General features: G+C 42.8%; 2 protein-coding genes across 8 annotated transcripts in view; both read left to right on the top strand.

Moving 5' to 3' along the window:
* Positions 1–6,097, top strand: part of TYW5 (tRNA-yW synthesizing protein 5) — a 40,025-nt gene extending 33,928 nt beyond the window's left edge. For all 5 annotated transcript variants that reach the window (XM_056534124.1, XM_056534126.1, XM_056534125.1 and 2 more), the window contains 5 exons: positions 553–597; positions 1,331–1,468; positions 3,234–3,321; positions 4,851–4,967; positions 5,825–6,097. In XM_056534124.1, coding sequence (XP_056390099.1) covers positions 553–597; positions 1,331–1,468; positions 3,234–3,321; positions 4,851–4,967; positions 5,825–6,081 — 645 coding nt within the window. In that variant the 3' untranslated portion in view covers positions 6,082–6,097. The remainder of the gene's footprint in view (positions 1–552; positions 598–1,330; positions 1,469–3,233; positions 3,322–4,850; positions 4,968–5,824) is intronic.
* A 12,059-nt stretch (positions 6,098–18,156) lies between these two features.
* CASP10 (caspase 10) overlaps positions 18,157–19,517 on the top strand; it is a 73,472-nt gene continuing 72,111 nt past the window's right edge. For 2 of the 3 annotated variants that reach the window (XM_056534121.1, XM_056534122.1), the window contains exon 1: positions 18,157–18,381. The gene's annotated coding sequence lies outside the window, so the exon portion shown is untranslated. Of the gene's footprint in view, positions 18,382–18,426; positions 18,462–19,517 lie in introns of those variants that run through there. The other variant, XM_056534123.1, reaches the window with a different exon arrangement.

Here is a 19,517-nt window from a genome sequence, read left to right as displayed (position 1 = left end):
AGTTGAAGCACCTTTGGCAGTGACAAGCCACAAGGTTTGCACACCTGAATTTGTTTTTTTTCTGCCATTATTCTCTGTAGATCCTAAGAAGCTCTGTCAGGTTGGATGGGGACCATCGGTGGATGCCATTTTCAGTCTCTCCGGAGATGTTCAATTGGGTTCAAGTCAGAGCTCTGGCTGGGCCACTCAAGGACATTCACAGAGTTGTCCCTAAGCCACTCCCGTGTTGTCTTGGTTGTGTAGTTCAGGTCATGCCTATGAGCAATCTGGATTCGGATTAAATTAAGAATATCTCTGTACTTTGCTCCATTCAGCTTTACCCAAGACTTGACCAGTCTCCCTATCCCAGCCACTAAAACAAACAAAAAACACCCCCACAGCATGATACTGCCACCATGAGCATTTGCCTGGTTTTCTCAAAACATGATGCTTAGTATTGAGGGCAAAACATCCTTGGCCTGAATTCTTCATAGATGCAATGTATGTGTCTATTACAGGAAGATTTTATTAATCTTGCGCTCTCTTAACATTTCCCCGTTTTTTTTCGATTAGGAAGAAAAATATTATCTCAGATCCTTGGGTGAAGACCCTCGGAAGGTAAAATAAGCTTTATATAAGTGAAGAACAATGCTATTACACGCCCTTGTTAGGTTTGTATAGTGTTCAAATATACTTGTTCTGCTCTTACACCAGAGAAATCAGAGATTTTTTTTGTATTGACTTTCAATTTCTATACAGATGAGGCAGTTTTGATCTGTTAGTGAGTGGATGAAGGTGGTAAACGCATGTTCACATGCAGTGGTAGATGTTTTGTAGTTCTAACCACATGCTTGTCACATTATCATGTCCTTGTGCTTTAAACAGCACCTTACTGGATATGGCTCCACCTTTGCTCAAACAGCATATACTAAAGCGTATTCTATGGATATGGCATAAATAAGACACTGTACTATTAGAGCTATGTGAGGCTAGGGATTTGGAGCTCTGTGACAAAAAGAATGGAGCTCCTACCCTAAAGACAAAATGTAGTGTTTTGGCACCTCATTAGGATTTGTTTAGATTTGAAAATAAGGAAGTTCTAGTTACACATTTTTGGTGTTGTGAATCTGTGGTTACAGCCCCCATACACAATAGACAAAAGTGTCTACTGACACCCGGGGTGACTGACCATTGCCTTGCAACTCACCCCAACATATGATGTATATTATGTATTTGTGGAAGTTGGGCCTAGTAGCTTATTTGGTCAATAACTCAAAGTGCCTATACACATATAACAAAGTAATAGTGGCTTAAGATTTGGTTTTGTTACTACTTTGTTTTTTACATGCAGGATGTTGCAGACATCAGTAAGCAATTTCCAGAGTTGGCAGAAGACATTCAGGTTCCAGAATTTTTTGAGAAAGACCAATTCTTCTCCAGTGTGTTCCGGATTAGCTCGCCTGGACTACAGCTCTGGACGCACTATGATGTATGATATAACTGTAGAAGTATGAGCATGTTGATTGAAAAGTGAGCAGTGTAGGACTCAACTGAAGTTATCAACTTGGAACACATTTATTTATAGGGATATTCATATTCATATTGGTTGTAGCCTTTGAATTAGCTTCTCGTTCTCAGTTTTAATGTTTATGTCAAAGCTATCATTCAGTATACATACTGACAAAATGTCATGCTGCTTAACCATAACTTTCTGGGAAGGCAGTTCAAAAGTGACAATGAATATGATTGCCCTACTTCTTAGGCTGGGTCTAAACAGAGTAAAATGAGAAAAACTAAACAAAAACAAAAAAGTCAGTAAAATAGGTCTAAAAAGCAACAGTTTTTAAATCTAATAACATGTCCTATGAAAGTCTATGGAGAGAGACTTATGCAGCAGTGACAAGACAGTACCCAGTTATTACCTAAACATACACACATTTTTTAACCAATGTATATTACAAATGTTCATTTATTGTTGTTATCTACATTATATAATTACCTGCATTATACATTACTTTACCTGCTAATGACAGGTACGCCTTAGCTATTGCGTTAACATCAGTCACCTTAGATGGGGGCACCATGCTTAACACCATCTACCTTTGCTCATTACTTTGTTTCTATGTCCCTCTACAGAGGTCTTAGCTATGTTAAGTTGATCCAGAGCTCCAGTACTTTTTTTTACTCATAGAACAAGATGATAATATTTTAAATGATATTTAATCTGTAGTTGCTGATATTATGGGGGGAAAAAAACATTCACTGTAATGTACATTATATAAAGATTGTTCTATGGGCTACACGAAACATGTATTTAACAATTGTATACATTTGCATTGTTTCTCTTTCATACCATCTGCCAAATTGGTAGTTATATCCCAGTAGGGTCCAGTATAACTTGATACATTAAAGGTGGTGTCGCACACGGCATTTTTTGAGCCAAGGCCAGAAGTTGATTGAAAAGGAATAGGATTTATACTTCACCTTTCTGCTGAATCCTCTTCTAGTTTTGGCTTAGTAGTTCCTTAGTAATTCCTTGTTTGTAAGTGTGAGGTCATTTTTCTTCTACCCATTGTAAAACACCTGTGCCGCCTTCAATGCAATAGACCAGTGTTTTCTGACCAGGGTGCCTCCAGCTGTTCTTGTAGAATGATATCCCACCCAGCCATCACTCCACCCATTGAAGCAGACTGGCTCCCTTTGAACACCTGACTAGTGATGTAATGTCGGGCGCATTGCAACCTGGGAATGTAGGGGCAAAAATTACAGAAGAATTGTGAGTCCACCATTAAACACAGGTACAGGCACTATATTATGAACTATGCTAACTTTACAGCCCCTGTAGCATAGTCAAGTAAAAAAAAATCGTAATACCCGGAATACCCCTTTTAGCTGTTTCCACAGATCCCATAGTGAGAGAATGGAGTAAGGGCATGCATGTTCAACTTGCTACTCCATTCTAATGGGAGACTTAGATCCCTGTTCTTAAGATCATGGGGGTCCCCGCAATCAGATACTTATCCCTATCCTGTGGATAGGGGATAACTTTGCAGGATGGGAAAACCTCTTTAAAGGTAGGATAGTATTGGAGACAGGTCAGCCAGGCTATTAAACACACAAAAATGAGGAAAGCTAGGGTCAGATAATGTCTTTCTTTAACAAATATTTTGGCTTTCATTGCACTCTTTTCAGGATATTATGTTACTACTCATCCTTTGTTCTCAGATCTGAGTCGAATATTTTTCTACTTTTAGGTCATGGATAACGTGTTGATTCAGGTGACAGGAACAAAACGAGTGGTCTTATACAGTCCACGGGATGCACCATATTTATATTTATCAGGTAGAGAACACTGAGTATTATTGGATTTATTACATTGTTCTAGTACATGTATGTAAACAGATACATAGTAAGTACACATGGCCGTCAGGTTCAACCAAAGAGGAGAGGCGAACTCTGTTAGAGCCTTGTTTTAAAAACGGTGGGCTTCCAGCTGTTGCAAAAGTACAAATCCCAGCATGCACAAACATTCTTTAATATCTGGTCATGCTGGGATTTGTAGTTTGCAACAAATGGAGGCACACGGTTTTTAAAACACTTACAGACAAAGTTTGCTTAGCCCCATCCCCTGCAGGTGTATCTTTGCAGAGGTGTTCTTTATTACTGCCTGCCAGCAGTTCTGCTGCATGTCTCATCCTCCTCCTTCCGCAGGCCTCCTCTTCCTCCGCTGCACGTCTTATCCTCTTTCCTCTGCCATACAGTGATTAAGAGGACATATTCCTATCTAGCCATGTGCTTAGTTATACCCATGTTTATTCTGCTGACAGGTCTGCTAGAAATGTACTGGTTTCTTTGCGCTCCAGAACATATCAGGGACTCTTGGCTAACTGCTGGTTTCTGTGACACTCCAATCAGATTTATTATTTTGTAATATTGCTGTATAGTCTTGAATTTTATGATGCAATGTTACAGTGACTCAATATCATAACTTCCACCTTTTCCTCCTCTGTACATCAGTGTTGAGTGACATACCATAAGTCATCCCAGGTCAGTTGGAATTCAATTGTATCGGCATTTTGGAAATAACCAAAATGCTGTGGGCACCCATATGGGTTTTGTGCTTGAAGGGGGACCCCCGGGTTCTCAATAGCGGCACCCTGCTGGGGTACCCCGCGTTCTCAATAGCGGCACCCCACTGTCTTCACAGCAGAGGAAAATCTGTGTGTGGTGATGGGGTGATACAGGGGCCAGAGCACCTCCTGACGTCAAGCCCTGCCCTCTTAATGTAAGTCTATGGGAGGGGATGTGAGGACCACCACGCCCCCTCCAATAGACTTGTATTGAGGGGGTGGGACGTGACGGCACAAGGAGCCGGAGCCGTGACGTCACGGTGCTCCGGCCCCTGTATCGCCCCGTCATCACGTACAGAGATTTTCCTCTTTGCTGTGATGACAGCGGGGTGCCGCTATTGAGAACGCGGGGGTCCCGATCAGACATCTTATTCCCTATTCTTTGGATTGGGGATAAGATGTCTAGGGGCGGAGTACCCCTTTAATACATTGGATTTTGAGTTCTTGAGTTTTTGTTTCTGATCCTGAGCTGTAATCCTGCCACAAATCAGTGTTAGTGAGATGCTTTCATCTCTATCAAGAAGTAACAAAGATAGTTGGTGAGCAGATATTTTGTAAAGTCTGTCTCTGCCAGTGGAGGCTGACATTTTGTTCTTGACTCATCAGCTGATAAAATAATGTTGCCGTTTTTGTGATGATCTCATTTGTAAGTTGGTTAGAGACTTTGTGATCTCAGGAGCTGACATGAGAATTTTCCTGACATCAATCTCACAACTAATAAAACATGTCTTTTCTTTCCAGGAGACAAATCTGAGGTGTTGGATGTAGATACTCCAGATTTGGTCAAATATCCTCTTTTTGCACAAGCTAGAAGATATGAATGTACCTTACATGCTGGAGATGTGCTGTTTATCCCAGGTTAATAGTTTTACTTTGTCTAACACAGTGGTCCCCAAACTGTGGCCCTCCAGATGTTGCAAAACTACAACTCCCAGCATGCCTGGACAGCCAACGGCTGTCCAGGCATGCTGGGAATTGTAGTTTTGCAACATCTGGAGGGCCACAGTTTGGGGACCACTGGTCTAACAGATAAAAGACTTCACATGGCATTACGGGATAAACATGTCACGGGGCTAGTAGGGGAAATCCCTATGTGTTGTCAGTGTTGGATCTCTGGGGTCTCACTGCCATGACCCATCTCCTCAAGATCATTACATAAAAACCCCTCCCACACTCGTGTCCTCACGTCACATGGTTGGCACAAAATAATCAATATATGTCTATGCAACTGCTAAGAAAAAGCAGAACAGAGCCGGCAGGAGAGAAGCCCCTGCAATAATGATAATTTTACTGTAACTTTAGGGGGTTATCACTCACTGTGGAGTAAATGTTTGGAGTTCTTCACTTGATAGAGCAAGTAGTTTTTAGAATAACCTTAATATAGTCGTATTATATTAAGAGATGCTTTGTGCATTAATAATAGCCTATTGAATAAGAAAGAGTTTTATCTAAATGTTCTCTGTAGCCCTTAATACAAATGATTTTCGAGAGGCCACAGTCATTCAGCCATAGGGTGGCAAGGATAGGTTGGGCTCATGAATACCATGGACTCAGGATGGTTCTGGTTGACTCAATGCATTGCTTTTATATTTTATGTAATATCTATAGTTCCCTTTATGACGTTAATTTGTCACACTTTTCTCTCCTTTGTTACTTTATTAGTAAGGTTGGCTTACAACATCTGTGTAAATAACCCCATTTCTTATTTCTTTTAGCCCTCTGGTTTCACAATACAGTTGCTGAGGAGTTTGGAGTAGGAGTAAATGTCTTTTGGAAGCATCTCCCATCAGAATACTATGATAAAACAGATACCTACGGGAACAAGGACCCCACTGCAGCCTCAAGAGCAGTGCAGATTTTGGACCGGTCATTAAAAACCCTTGATGAATTACCTGAGGAATATAAAGATTTTTATGCTAGAAAAATGGTATTGCGGATACAAAATAAAGCCTACAGTACAAACTTTGAATAAAATTTTCTACACAGAATAGATGTTGGATCGCACCTTTTATAACTAAGAAAATTCCTATTAGTAACATCAATCCTTTCTCAGTTTTGCTTTTGCTGAAGTGATTGTCAAGAACTCATGTAGAATGTCAAGTATGTTGCTGAAGCCTCATTTAAGGAACTGTCCAGAGTAGAAGCAAATTCCAATACCAAACCTATCCTGCTCTGGACAGTTCCTGACATGAACAGAGTTGTCAGCAGAGAGCACTGAGGTCAGACAGAAAGGAAATTAAAAAAATAAAAAAAAAATCTGGAGCATACAGCAGCTGATAAGTACTGGAAGGATTAAGATTTTTAAATAGAAGTAATTTAAAAATCTGTTTCCAGCAGAGCACCCCTTTGAATCGAACAAAATCACACTACTTCTTGTCACCTATGCCCCCCCCCACAAAAAAAACAAAAACAAAAGCCTACTAGATATCAGGGTTGCAGAGGGGGAAGAGGGAGAAAAAGACCATTTCATACTCGATACGAACCACAAAAAGAACAAAATGTGAAACTGTTTAACCTGTCATCTTATACCCTTTGTGAGAATGAAATTGATGTATTATCAAAGGGTTCACCTCTAGTCCTGTATCTTTGCCCTAAAAAGTTTTTAGATATAAAATATCTTTAAAATATAAAAGAAAGATCATTTTTAACAATTTTACCTATTACCTACCTAAGGTGCACGAAAAATCCCACTGAGTGCCGAACTTTTTTTTTTTTTCTTTGTTTCTTTTTTTTTTTTTTTACAGAAATATTTTATCCAAGTTCCCTCTCATCTCCACCTCAGTTTTCATTTTTGACACTTGAGGTTTGTGCATTGATAAGGAATTGTGGTTATCTGTGATCCAACATTATTTACATTCTGATTATCTGTTGGGAGATACATAAACAAGATTCTTACTAGATGGATTACAATATATTCTTTAGCATGATGAAGGGGGATTTTTTAGGCACATCAGGGGATGTGCTATGGGTACTTTATTCGTCCCCAGTTACCCCAATTTTTTTATGGGGTGTTCCGAGTCTCTCTTCATCGCACAATCCCCCAATTTTTTTTTTTTTTTTTAGGTGATTTTTTGATTGTTTACTTTTCGTTTGGCTTAGTACATATTATAAAACAAGTCTCAGGGAGATTATTACACATACTTATTACACAAAAGTGTTTGATATAAATAGTTTCTTAGATTAGCATAGCTTACGTTATCCGAAATGGTTTAATACCTTTTGTATTTGGAAAAACTGTACATAAAATGCTGATTTTACTGACCACTCAAAAATCCTGCATGGTCATATTCTAGCCAAGAGTTACCTCAAATCCATTCTGGCTGGTGCATAAAAGAGAACTCTCACCTTGAAACAGCAAACCTTCACAATTGTGCCACAGTTAAACAGATGTTAACCAAACATTGGCCTCTGATTAGATATGATCCCATATTAAAAGATGTTGGGCCTAATGCCCCATGTATTTAAATTCAGATTTAATCTCCGCAACCTTGGCCCAAGCTGCTAAAGATCCATTAAAATGGTGCAGAAACATAACTCCTGTAATTGTGGAGAGGTTACTAAAGTGGTAAGAGTAGATGCCAATGTTGTGACATGACCTTCATGTCTATTTAACCCATGAAAAGTTGATGATTAACGGACCTTACAACTGTAGTATGTTATGCCATCTATTTATTCCAATGTAGCTGCAACCTTCAATATGTTGGCCACATATCTCTGGGTATATGCAATATTGGCTGCTATGAAGACTTATTTTACATGGCTATGAATAAATTTCTTTGTGCAATATTGTATATTATAGAGATACGTACTAACATACGCAGTATGCAGTTTTATGTTTTGTTTGTTTTTAAAGGAAATAAATATAAAATGATAAATAAAGATAAAAAAATAGGCAATGCCCCCAGTAGACAATACCCTCTGGGTAGGTAATGCCCCAAGTAGATAGTGTTCCCAAGGTAGGTAATGCCTCGAGTTGGTAGGTCATGCCCCCAGTTAGGTCATGCCTCCAATAGGAAATTCCCCCAGTAGACACTGGGGGAGATTTATCAAAACCTGTGCAGAGGAAGAGTGGTGTAGTTGCCCATAGCAACTAATCAGATTGCTTCTTTCATTTTCCACAGGCCTCTTTAGAGGCCTGTGGAAAATGAAAGAAGCAATCTGATTGGTTGCTATGGGCAACTGCACCACTCTTCCTCTGCACAGGTTTTGATAAATTGATAAATCTCCCCCACTGTCCCCAGTAGATAGTAGCTACTCCTGTAGTTGCAGCCCCTGTGCTGATTTTAAAGGGCATCTAAGTGAACAAGGCCACTGTTGGGGGGGGAAGGGGGGGGTTAGGGCTGGAAGCGAGATAGATAGATATGAGATAGATATAAAATAGACGGATATGAGAATGATGCCATGTTTACCCGAAAATAACACACTATCTTATATTTATTTTTCCTCAAGAAGACACACTATGGCTTATTTTCAGGGGATGTCTTATTTTTATTAAGTATGTTACAACAATATGGAGACTCACAGACTGGTGCTGGGTAAGAGAGGCCCACAGTGCTGAGTAAAATGTCAGCCACAGCTTTATTCTTCCCCCTGAGGACCCACAAAGCAGAATTTTCTGTTCCACACTTCACTGAGGTTCCTTTTACTTTCACTTTCTGTCTCCCTCTATACCGCGGCTTGCAGCACGAACAGAGGGACAGGGCCTGACAGGGGGAGCTGACCTTGTTGATGGGGCTGCCGGCACGATGGGGCAGATGAGAAGGGCTGCCTGTCTTCTTTACCGCTCCGCGACGGTACGCTTGGCCACACCTACCACTGTCTTATTTTTGGGGTATGGCTTATATTATGCCAATGCTTAGAAATTCTGCTACGGCTTATTTTATGGGTATGTTTTGTTTTTGGGGTAACAGGCTAGATATATATGAGGTAGATTGATAGATCACTGTTTCCCAACCAGGGTACCTCCAGCTGTTGCAAAATTACAACCCCCATCATGCCCACATTAACAAAGGCATGCTGGGAGGTGTAGTTTTGCAACTGTACGCAGCCCCCTGGCTGAGAAACAATGAGATAGTGCCTATTTATCTCCCACTAACCCCCCTCCCCCTTCCAGACAGGTACTTACTCTAATGGGTGGCTCCAGCAGTGGGCATGGGAAGTCTTTTTCCCAGCGGTGGGCAGATGTCGAGGTCTGTGGTGGGGCAGCCCCAGCGCAGATTTTAAAGGGCCCACATGAAAAAATGAAAAATGCTGACAGAAGCAAGCCCCCTTTAATGCTCAGGCTGACCATTAATCCGCCCCTGGGAGCAGATTAAACAGCGGTCTCCTAATTCTATACTGGGGCTGCAGAGTGGCCATTAGGTGGGAGGAAGGAGAATTAAGCAGCTGTGAGGCCACCCTCCAGCGCAAGGCCTTAGGCAGCCGCCTAGTAGAAGAGCCCCCTCTGGGTCACACCACTGCCACCTCACTTCTATTCTTCAGGGTGATTGGCAGCACCTTTCACCCTTATTTACCAGGCTGTCGGGTGACCAAAGACCCGATTGGCCCTGAAAAGCCGTGATGCGCTGCTCAGAATTGTCCGGCGAATAGCGATAGCCAACAAAGGGGGAATCTCAGGACTACCCTGGGCGATATGCTGGGGTGGCTGCTGTTAGATAACAGCAGCCATCCCTGCCTGATCACCGCATCCGGAGATGTGATGATCCCGGGACGCCGTGCCGTAAGTGTACGTTGTTGTGCACAATGTTAATCTTAGCAGCACCATGCACCGACAGCGTATGTCCTAAAGGGGTTAACTTTGCAGAGCAAACTTGCCTCTGCTATATTAAAGGGCTACTTCGCTGAAAAAATCTTATCCAAAGGATAGGGGATAAGATGTTAGATCGCAGGGGTCCCGCTGCTGGGGACTCCCGCGATCTCTGCTGCGGCACCCCTCTCATTCGGTGCACAGAGCGAACTCCGCTCTGTGCCTGATGACTGGCGATGCCAGCCACCACGCCCCCTCTATTTACATCTATGGGAGGAGGCAAGATGGCTATGTACTAGCCATCACATCCCCTCCCATAGACATGAATTGAGGGGGCGTGGCATGATGTCACAAATGCAGAAGCTGCAAGCTTCTGTGTTTTGGACACCACTGCTGCCTGCCTGGAGATTGCGGGGAATCCCAGCGGCGGGACCCCCGCAATCTAACATCTTATCCCCTATCCTTTGGATAGGCGATAAGATGTTTTCAGTGGAGTACCCCTTTAACAAAGCAGAGAGCACTCGTCTCTTTAATACAATACAAGAATTTAGGTGCACTACTCTGGTAGATGTAATCAATGACATTGGCTAACCCTCAAAACTGATGTTAAAATTGAGACATTCGCCAGTTTATCCTTATATTAACCCCTTAAGGACACATGACGTTCTCATACGTCTCCATTTCCGAGTCCTTAAGGACACATGACGTATGAGAACGTCATGTGTTTTACCGGCCCCCCGCAACCATCTGGAGCGGAGCCGGTGCCCGATGCCTGCTGAAATCGTTCAGCAGGCATCGGGGCATATCGTCCAGGGGGGTCATGATGACCCCCCATGTCGGCGATGGCCGCAGATCGCTGGACAATTCAGTCCAGCGATCTGCGGCGGATTCCGGGTCAATCGGGTCTCCAGTGACCCGGTGACCCGGAATTATTGGCTGATCGGGGCCGTCTCTGAACAGCCAGAGCCAGCAGGGGTGAGGTGGCACTGGTGCCACATCACGATCGCCCTGATTCGTCGGCCGACCAATCAGGGCGCCTGCTGCGTGTGTCACTCCCGCAACCCGCTCCGCCCCTCTTCCGGAGGACGTGAGCGGGTGCGGGACGTGCACCCCGGGTGCTGGGGACCCCGATCCCCGGCGCCCCTGTTGGGATCGGGGCCCCAGGAGCAGCGGCGGCGGAGGAGACGACGAGGGACTGACCTGTGCGGCGAGGATCGTTGGAGGTGAGTGACAGCCTCCTGCTGTTGCTTAGCAACAGCTCCCAGCATGCAAAAAGGGCATGCTGGGAGCTGTAGTTATGCAACAGCAGGAGGCAGACCACCACAACTCCCAGCATTCCCTTATGGGCATGCTGGGACTTGTAGTTTTGCAACAGCTGGAGGCACATTCTTTCTATGGAAAAGTGTACCTTCAGCTGTTGTGTAACTACAACTCCCAGCTTGCACAATCAGCTAAAGTGCATGCTGGGAGTTGTAGTGGTGCATCTGGTGGTTGCATAACTGCAACTCCCAGCATGCCCGTTGGCTGTCGGTGACTGCTGAGAGTTGTAGTTTTGCAACAGCTGAAGGCACACTGAGTTAAGTAGCAAACCAGTGTGTCTCCAGCTGTTGCATAACTACAATCCCCAGCATCCCCAGCCAAAGTAGTATGCCTCCAGCTGTTGCATAACTACAAGACCCAGCATGCCCTTCCGCTGTCCGTACATGCTGGGGGTTGTAGCTTTTGCAACAGCTGAAGGCACACTGGTTGCAAAACACTGAGTTTGTTTCAAAACTCGGTGTTTCACAACCAGTGTGCCTCCAGCTGTTGCAAAACTATAACTCCCAGCATGCACTGATAGACCGTACATGCTGGGAGTTGTAGTTTTGCAACAGCTGGATGTCCCCCCCCCCCCCCCCCCCCCAATGTGAATGTACAGGGTACACTCACATGGGCGGAGAATTACAGTAAGTATCGGGCTGCAAGTTTGAGGTGCCGCAGCTCAAACTGCCAGCGAGAAACTACTGTGAACCCCCCGCCCGTGCGACTGTACCCTAAAAACACTACACTACACTAACAAAAAATAAAATAAAAAGTAAAAAACACTACATATACACATACCCCTACACAGCCCCCCTCCCCTCCCCAATAAAAATGAAAAACGTCTGGTACGCCACTGTTTCCAAAACGGAGCCTCCAGCTGTTGCAAAACAACTACTCCCAGTAATGCCAGATAGCCGTTGACTGTCTAGGTATGCTGGGAGTTTTACAACAGCTGGAGGCACCCTGTTTGGGAATCACTGGCGTAGAATACCCCTATGTCCACCCCTATGCAAGTCCCTAATTTAGGCCTCAAATGCGCATGGCGCTCTCACTTTGGAGCCCTGTCGTATTTCAAGGCAACAGTTTAGGGTCACATATGGGGTATCGACGTACTCGGGAGAAATTGCCTAACAAATTTTGGGGGGTATTTTCTGCTATTACCCTTTTTAAAAATGTAAAATTTTTGGGAAAACAAGCATTTTAGGTAAAAAAAAATTTTTTTTTTTTTTACATATGCAAAAGTCGTGAATCACCTGTAGGGTATTAAGGTTCACTTTACCCCTTGTTACGTTCCCTGAGGGGTCTAGTTTCCAAAATGGTATGCCATGTGTTTTTTTTTGCTGTCCTGGCACCATAGGGGCTTCCTAAATGCGGCATGCCCCCCAAAAACCATTTGTCGCTCCTTCCCTTCTGAGCCCTCTACTGCGCCCGCTGAACAATTAACATAGACATATGAGGTATGTCCTTACTCGAGAGAAATTGGGTTTCAAATACAAGTAAAAATTTTCTCCTTTTTACCCCTTGCAAAAATTCAAAAATTGGGTCTACAAGAACATGCGAGTGTAAAAAATGAAGATTTTGAATTTTCTCCTTCACTTTGCTGCTATTCCTGTGAAACACCTAAAGGGTTAAAACACGTATTGAATGTCATTTTGAATACTTTGGGGGGTGTAGTTTTTATAATGGGGTCTTTTATGGGGTATTTCTAATATGAAGACCCTTCAAATCCACTTCAAACCTGAACTGGTCCCTGAAAAATAGCGAGTTTGAAAATTTTGTGAAAAATCGGAAAATTGCTGCTGAACTTTGAAGCCCTCTGGTGTCTTCCAAAAGTTAAAACTCATAAATTTTATGATGCAAACATAAAGTAGACATATTGTATATGTGAACCCCAAAAAAATATATTTTGAATATCCATTTTCCTTACAAGCAGAGAGCTTCAAAGTTAGAAAAATGCAAAATTTTCATTTTTTTCATCAAATTTTGGGATTTTTCACCAAGAAAGGATGCAAGTTACTATAAAATTTTACCACTAAGTTAAAGTAGAATATGTCACGAAAAAACAATCTCGGAATCAGAATGATAATTAAAAGCATTCCAGCATTCCATTAAAAGCATTAACGTTTAAAGTGACAGTGGTCAGAATTGCAAAAAACGCTCCGGTCCTTAAGGTGTAAAATGGCCTGGTCCTTAAGGGGTTAAGGACATACCTGAGCCCGCACACCAACGCCAAGGTTTCTCAAGTGGCACAGGACCTAACACTAACCTACCTGTGCATGATAAGCAAAACCAGGGAGTATGGGTCCTAACGCAGGGTCGACACGTAACACATCTAGATGTTTTTCAGTTGCTTCTTCTTAAATGTGGAAATAAATCTTGGTTTAATTACTTAAAGTAAATGGTGTAGCTCTTTTTTCTACATTAACATAGTAGAGTGTGTTCACCTCTTCTACATTAACGTAGCAGGGCACATTTACCTCTTCTACATAAACGTAGTAGAGTGTACTCATCTCTTCTACATTAATGCAGCAGAGTGCAATCGCCTCTGCTATATTAATGTAGCAGTACGCAATCACCTCTGCTACATTAATGTAGTAGATCACAATCACCTTTGCTACATTAACCTCTTAGCTGAGCACGCATCATAGCGGGTCGTTCCCGACAGCTATCTGCCGCCAGGACCAGTGTCTAATGTCGATCAAAGTTGATTGTGGCGTCTAAAGTAAGAGTGTCTAAAATTAAGCAGTGTATGCAATCCAAGGATCACATGTAATAATCCCCTATGGGGACTGAAAAAAGTGTAAAAAAAAGGCCAATAAATGTGAATTAACCTCTTCCCTAATAAAAGTTTGAATCACCTCCCTTTTCCCATTAACCCCTTCCTGCTACAGGATGTATGCATAAGTCCCAGCATCCGACACATTCGTGTGCTGGGACGTATGCATACGTCCTGCTTTCTCCTGCTTTGCTGCACGCAGCTCAGGAAATCTGCAGTATGACCCGGCTGTCAGTCACAGCCAGGATCCCGCCGCAGCTGCCAGGGACGCAATCGTGCCGGTCCCGGCAGCATTAACCCCATAGATGCCGTGACCTGATCACGGCATCTATGGTGTTGGCAGGGGGAGGGTGCTCCCTCTGTTTACCAACAGCGGCGCCGTGATACGATCGCGGGCCGCCGTTAGTTGCTATGGCAACAGGAGGCCAGCTGGTGGCCTCCTGTCTTCCAGCTACGGAAGCCTGTGAGATCCAGCCATAGACTGGATCACACAGGCTGTAGTGTGTACAGCTCATCAGGTTATACTGTGCTGCAGTACAAATGTATTTCAGCATAGTATAATCTGTAAAAAGTGAAAAGTTAAATAATAAAAGGTCCTTCAATAAAAGTATGAAGAGTAAAAAAAATAAATGCCCATTTCCCAATAAAAGCCATGTATTATCATAAAAAAAAAACAATAACACAAATTATATACAGAAAGGAAAAAATAGAATGGGATAGCTCTATTATACTAAAACAACAGTGTGTAGAACGGGCAACTAGTAAAACACCAACCACAGGAGTCTATAAAATAATAAATAGAAATAACAAATGTAACTAGTGCTCAAGATCTGAATACATGGCAAATATTTTATTAAGATATTAAAAGGATATATTTGTCAACATTACACAATGCTTCCCCCAGCAGGGCCCTTGCTGGTAGGAGGCAATCAATATATACAAATAGATAAGATAAATGGAATAAAATGCTGAATAATAAAAAAGCTAAATGATAAAAATAGTGAACCGGTTTAATTGCCCATCCCAATATTGCCTGCAACGATAGCAAGTCTGTATTATAAGTCTATGAAGAACGTAGGTGGTACAGCGTACCGCTCACCCAATTGGCGTTCTCCTGGTTCATGCAGCCGGATATGCGATGTGCAGATTATCGGTGCCGACCTAGTTGTATCAGCGTGGATCTCCTGGTTCTTGCAGCCGGACAAGCGATGTTACAGTCACCGGTGCAGACCTAGTGTCAGAAGTGTGGGGCTGCACACAGAGCGATATGATGATAATAAGCTGGTGATGTCGCTCCTCTCCTGTGATCGTGCGCACCTCCTGGTTCTTGCACTCACTAGTAGTGTGCAGACCTGAATGTATGCAGAGATAGTGCCCGTAGGGATATTGGAGATGCCAGTTACGTAGTTGGAGATCACGGTGGTTTGTGGTAGCAGTGAAGAGAATTTTTTTTTTTAAATAAATAAATATATGACATTTTTGTCCTCGTAGCAGAGAAGTGCAGGATCAGGGATTTAAATGGTATATAGCATAAGCTTGGTATGCTGATACTTTCGGATGCATTTCGGTCTCTCCTTAGGGACCTTCCTCAGTAAAATCAGCAAGCAGTATGGCCTGACACATTCTATGGGGTTCTATTTATACCTGGAGACTGAAATCATTAGGGTTTCCACCTGGAGCACAAAAGCACAGAAAATAAATGGAATGGAACACACTCCATTTATTATTTTTTTATTTATTTTATTTACCACCCATTTCATGTGTGTTCCATTCCATTTATTTTCTGTGCTAATGATTTCAGTCTCCGGGTATAAATAGAACCCCATAGAATGTGTCGGGCCATACTGCTTGCTGATTTTACTGAGGAAGGTACCTAAGGAGAGACCGAAAAGCTGTTTACTGATTTTAGGAGGGACCGAAATGCGTCTAAGTATCAGCATACCAAGCTTATGCTATATACCATTTAAATCCCTGGTCCTGCACTTCTCTGCTACGAGGACAAAAAATGTATATATATATATTTTTTTCCACTGCTACCACAAACCACCGTGATCTCCACCAACGTAACTGGCATCTCCAATATCCCTACGGGCACTATCTCTGCATACATTCAGGTCTGCACGCTACTAGTGAGTGCAAGAACCAGGAGGCGCGCACGATCACAGGAGAGGAGCGACATCACCAGCTTATTATCATCATATCGCTCTCTGAGCAGCCCCACACTTCTGACACTAGGTCTGCACCGGTGACTGTAACATCGCTTGTACGGCTGCAAGAACCAGGAGATCCGCGCTGATACAATTAGGTCTGCACCGATAATCTGCACATCGCATACCCGGCTGCATGAACCAGGAGAACGCCAATTGGGTGAGCGGTACGCTGTACCACCTACGCTCTTCATAGACTTATTATACAGACTTGCTATTGTTAAACTACTACCTCAATCAGGGAACGTTGCAGGCAATATTGGGATGGACATTTAAACCGGTTCACTATTTTTATTATTCAGCTTTTTTATTATTCAGGATTTTATACCATTTATCTTATCTTATCTAATTGTTGCCTATTTATTATCTATTTGTTGTCTACTGATTGCCTCCTACCAGCAAGGGCCCTGCTGGGGGGAGCATTGTGTAATGTTTACAAATATAGCCTTTTAATATCTTAATAAAATATTTGCCATGTATTCAGATCTTGAGCACTAGTTACATTTTTATTTCTACAAATCATATACATACTAGGTATTGCCACATCCGTTATGACGTGTAATATAAAGCTATAATGTAAATTATTTCACACGATTAACGCCATACAAAACAACAAAAAAGCGCAAAATTCTCCAATCTTAATACAAATAGCAGAACAAGATCAAAAGGTAGCCGTCCTTAAGGGGTTAAAAAAATGTAAACAAAAATAAACATATGTGGTAAATGTCCAAACTATATAAATGTAACATTACTTTAACCGCACGGTCAATGGCGTATACTAGAGATGAGCGAACTTACAGTAAATTCGATTCGTCATGAACTTCTCGGCTCGACAGTTGATGACTTTTCCTGCATAAATTAGTTCAGCCTTCAGGTGCTCCGGTGGGCTGGAAAAGGTGGATAGATTCCTAGGAAAGAGTCTCCTAGGACTGTATCCACCTTTTCCAGCCCACCGGTGCACCTGAAAGCTGAACTAATTTATGTAGGAAAAGTCATCAACTGCCGAGCCGAGAAGTTCGTGACGAATCGAATTTACTGTAAGTTCGCTCATCTCTAGCGTATATGTACAAAAATACCAAAGTCCAGAATTGTGTATTTTTGGTTACTTTGTATACCCTAAGAAAATGTATAAACAGTGATCAAAAAGTCCCATCAAAACAAAAATTGTACCGATAAAAACTACAGATCACGGTGCATAAAATGACCCCCACACATCCCCATACACAGAAAAAAAAAAGTTATAGGGGTCAGAAATTGACATAATTTAAGACATTTTAAGTACACTAATTTCCGTACAAAAAGTTAGAATTTTTTAAAAGTAGTAAAATAAAACAAAACCTATATAAATTGGGTATCATGTTAATCGTATGGACCTACAGAATAAAGATAATGTGTGATTTTTGCCAAAAGGTGAACTGCGTAGAAACGGAAGCCCCCAAAATTTACAAATGTGTTTGTTTTTTCAATTTTGCCCTACAAATAACTTCTTGTTTTTTTCACTGTACATTTGTAAGAGTTATGTCTATTAAAAGGTGAGGAAAAAACTAATCCTCAAAATTTTTTTTTTAAATGGCCTGGTCCTGAAAGGGTTAAAGTAGCAAAGCGCATTGGAATTACAAGAGGTTCTGCTGCAGTACATATGAATTACAAGAGGTTCTGCTGCAGTACATAGGAATTACAATAGGTTCTGCTGCAGTACATAGGAATTACAAGAGGTTCTGCTGCAGTACATAGGAATTACAAGAGGTTCTGCTGCAGTACATAGGGATTACAAGAGGTTCTGCTGCAGTACATAGGAATTACAAGAGGTTCTGCTGCAGTACATAGGGATTTCAAGAGGTTCTGCTGCAGTACATAGGGATTTCAAGAGGTTCTGCTGCAGTACATAGGGATTTCAAGAGGTTCTAAAGCGCCTTCTGAGTTCACCTTTCTGTGCATGTAATAGCTGATTACAACGCCTCTCCTCTCAGGGATGATGGGAGTGCTCTGGATAAAGTTTTGAGTGACATCCCCCTTCTCCTCCCCCTCTCCTCCTCCTCAGCCTCTCAGCTTCTGGTTTCGGTTTATCAGATGTAGGAAGTGACAGGCGGGACAGCTCGGACTCAGGCCTCTGCTGCTCCGGACTTTCCCCACTTTACCATGCAGCAGGAATAGCAGGAGAATGGCCGACGGAGAGGTGTAGGTGCCAGGGCGTCACTGGGCCGAGAGTTTCTGAGCAGTTTTGCCTTTATTGACTGCTAGGTAAGTGAGTGAGCGAGTGCCTGGTGATACGGAAGTGCAGTGCCGGGACTTGTCTGTACACTAACAGCGCACTCCTCTAGGTGACAGCCGTCACGTCGGGTTCTGATCCCACTACTGTCAGAACCAGGCTGGGTCATGAATAGTGCCAACAAGAATATCCGTGCCATCCAGGGAGAACCCATAAACAGTGCCAGCCCAGTCAGAGTGTCCACAGAAGTAGTATCCCCGAAAATAGTACCAGTAGAGTGTCCCAAGGAATAGTGCCAGCTAGAGTGTCCTCAGGAATAGTGCCAGCTAGAGTGTCCTCAGGAATAGTGCCAGCCAGATTGTTCTCAGCAATAGTGCCAGCCAGAGTGTCCTCAGGAATAGTGCCAGCTAGAGTGTCCTCAGGAATAGTGCCAGCTAGAGTGTCCTCAGGAATAGTGCCAGCTAGAGTGTCCTCAGGAATAGTGCCTGCTAGAGTGTCCTCAGGAATAGTGCCAGCCAGAGTGTCCTCAGGAATAGTGCCATCCAGAGTGTCCTCAGGAATAGTGCCAGCTAGAGTGTCCTCAGGAATAGTGCCAGCTAGAGTGTCCTCAGGAATAGTGCCAGCTAGAGTGTCCTCAGGAATAGTGCCAGCCAGAGTGTCCTCAGGGATAGTGCCAGCCAGAGTATCCTCAGGAATAGTGCCAGCTAGAGTGTCCCCAGGAATAGTGCCAGTCACAGTTTCCAAAGTAAAAGTACCAGCCAGAGTGTCCCCAAGAATAGTTCCAGGCAGGGTGTTCTCAGGAATAGCGCCAGCCAATGTGTCCCCAAGAATAGCACCATCCAAAGAGAACCAATAAACTGTACCAGCCAGAGCGTCCCCAGTAATAGCCAGACTTGTTCCATTCAAGGGGTTGTTCAACCTCTAGCACTTATCCCCTATCCACAGAATAGTACATAATTGTGGGGGTCCAACCACTCTCTGGAACTATTTGGGACCTCCCTGTGATTTCAAGGACAGGGATCTTGAGTCTCCTACAGGAATTATTTTTCTTCTTTTTTTCCTTGTTTCTCTTTTATTTTATGTTATTTTACTTATTAATAGTTTTTTTTCACTTTGCTGTTGTTTCTTTTCTATTATACACTGCTCAAAAAAATAAAGGGAACACTAA

The sequence above is a fragment of the Hyla sarda genome, chromosome 8 (genome assembly GCF_029499605.1).
Source record: "Hyla sarda isolate aHylSar1 chromosome 8, aHylSar1.hap1, whole genome shotgun sequence".
Classification (NCBI taxonomy): Eukaryota; Metazoa; Chordata; class Amphibia; order Anura; family Hylidae; genus Hyla; species Hyla sarda.
Note: the sequence above shows the minus strand (reverse complement) of the source record. Positions and strands in the feature narration are given on the sequence as shown.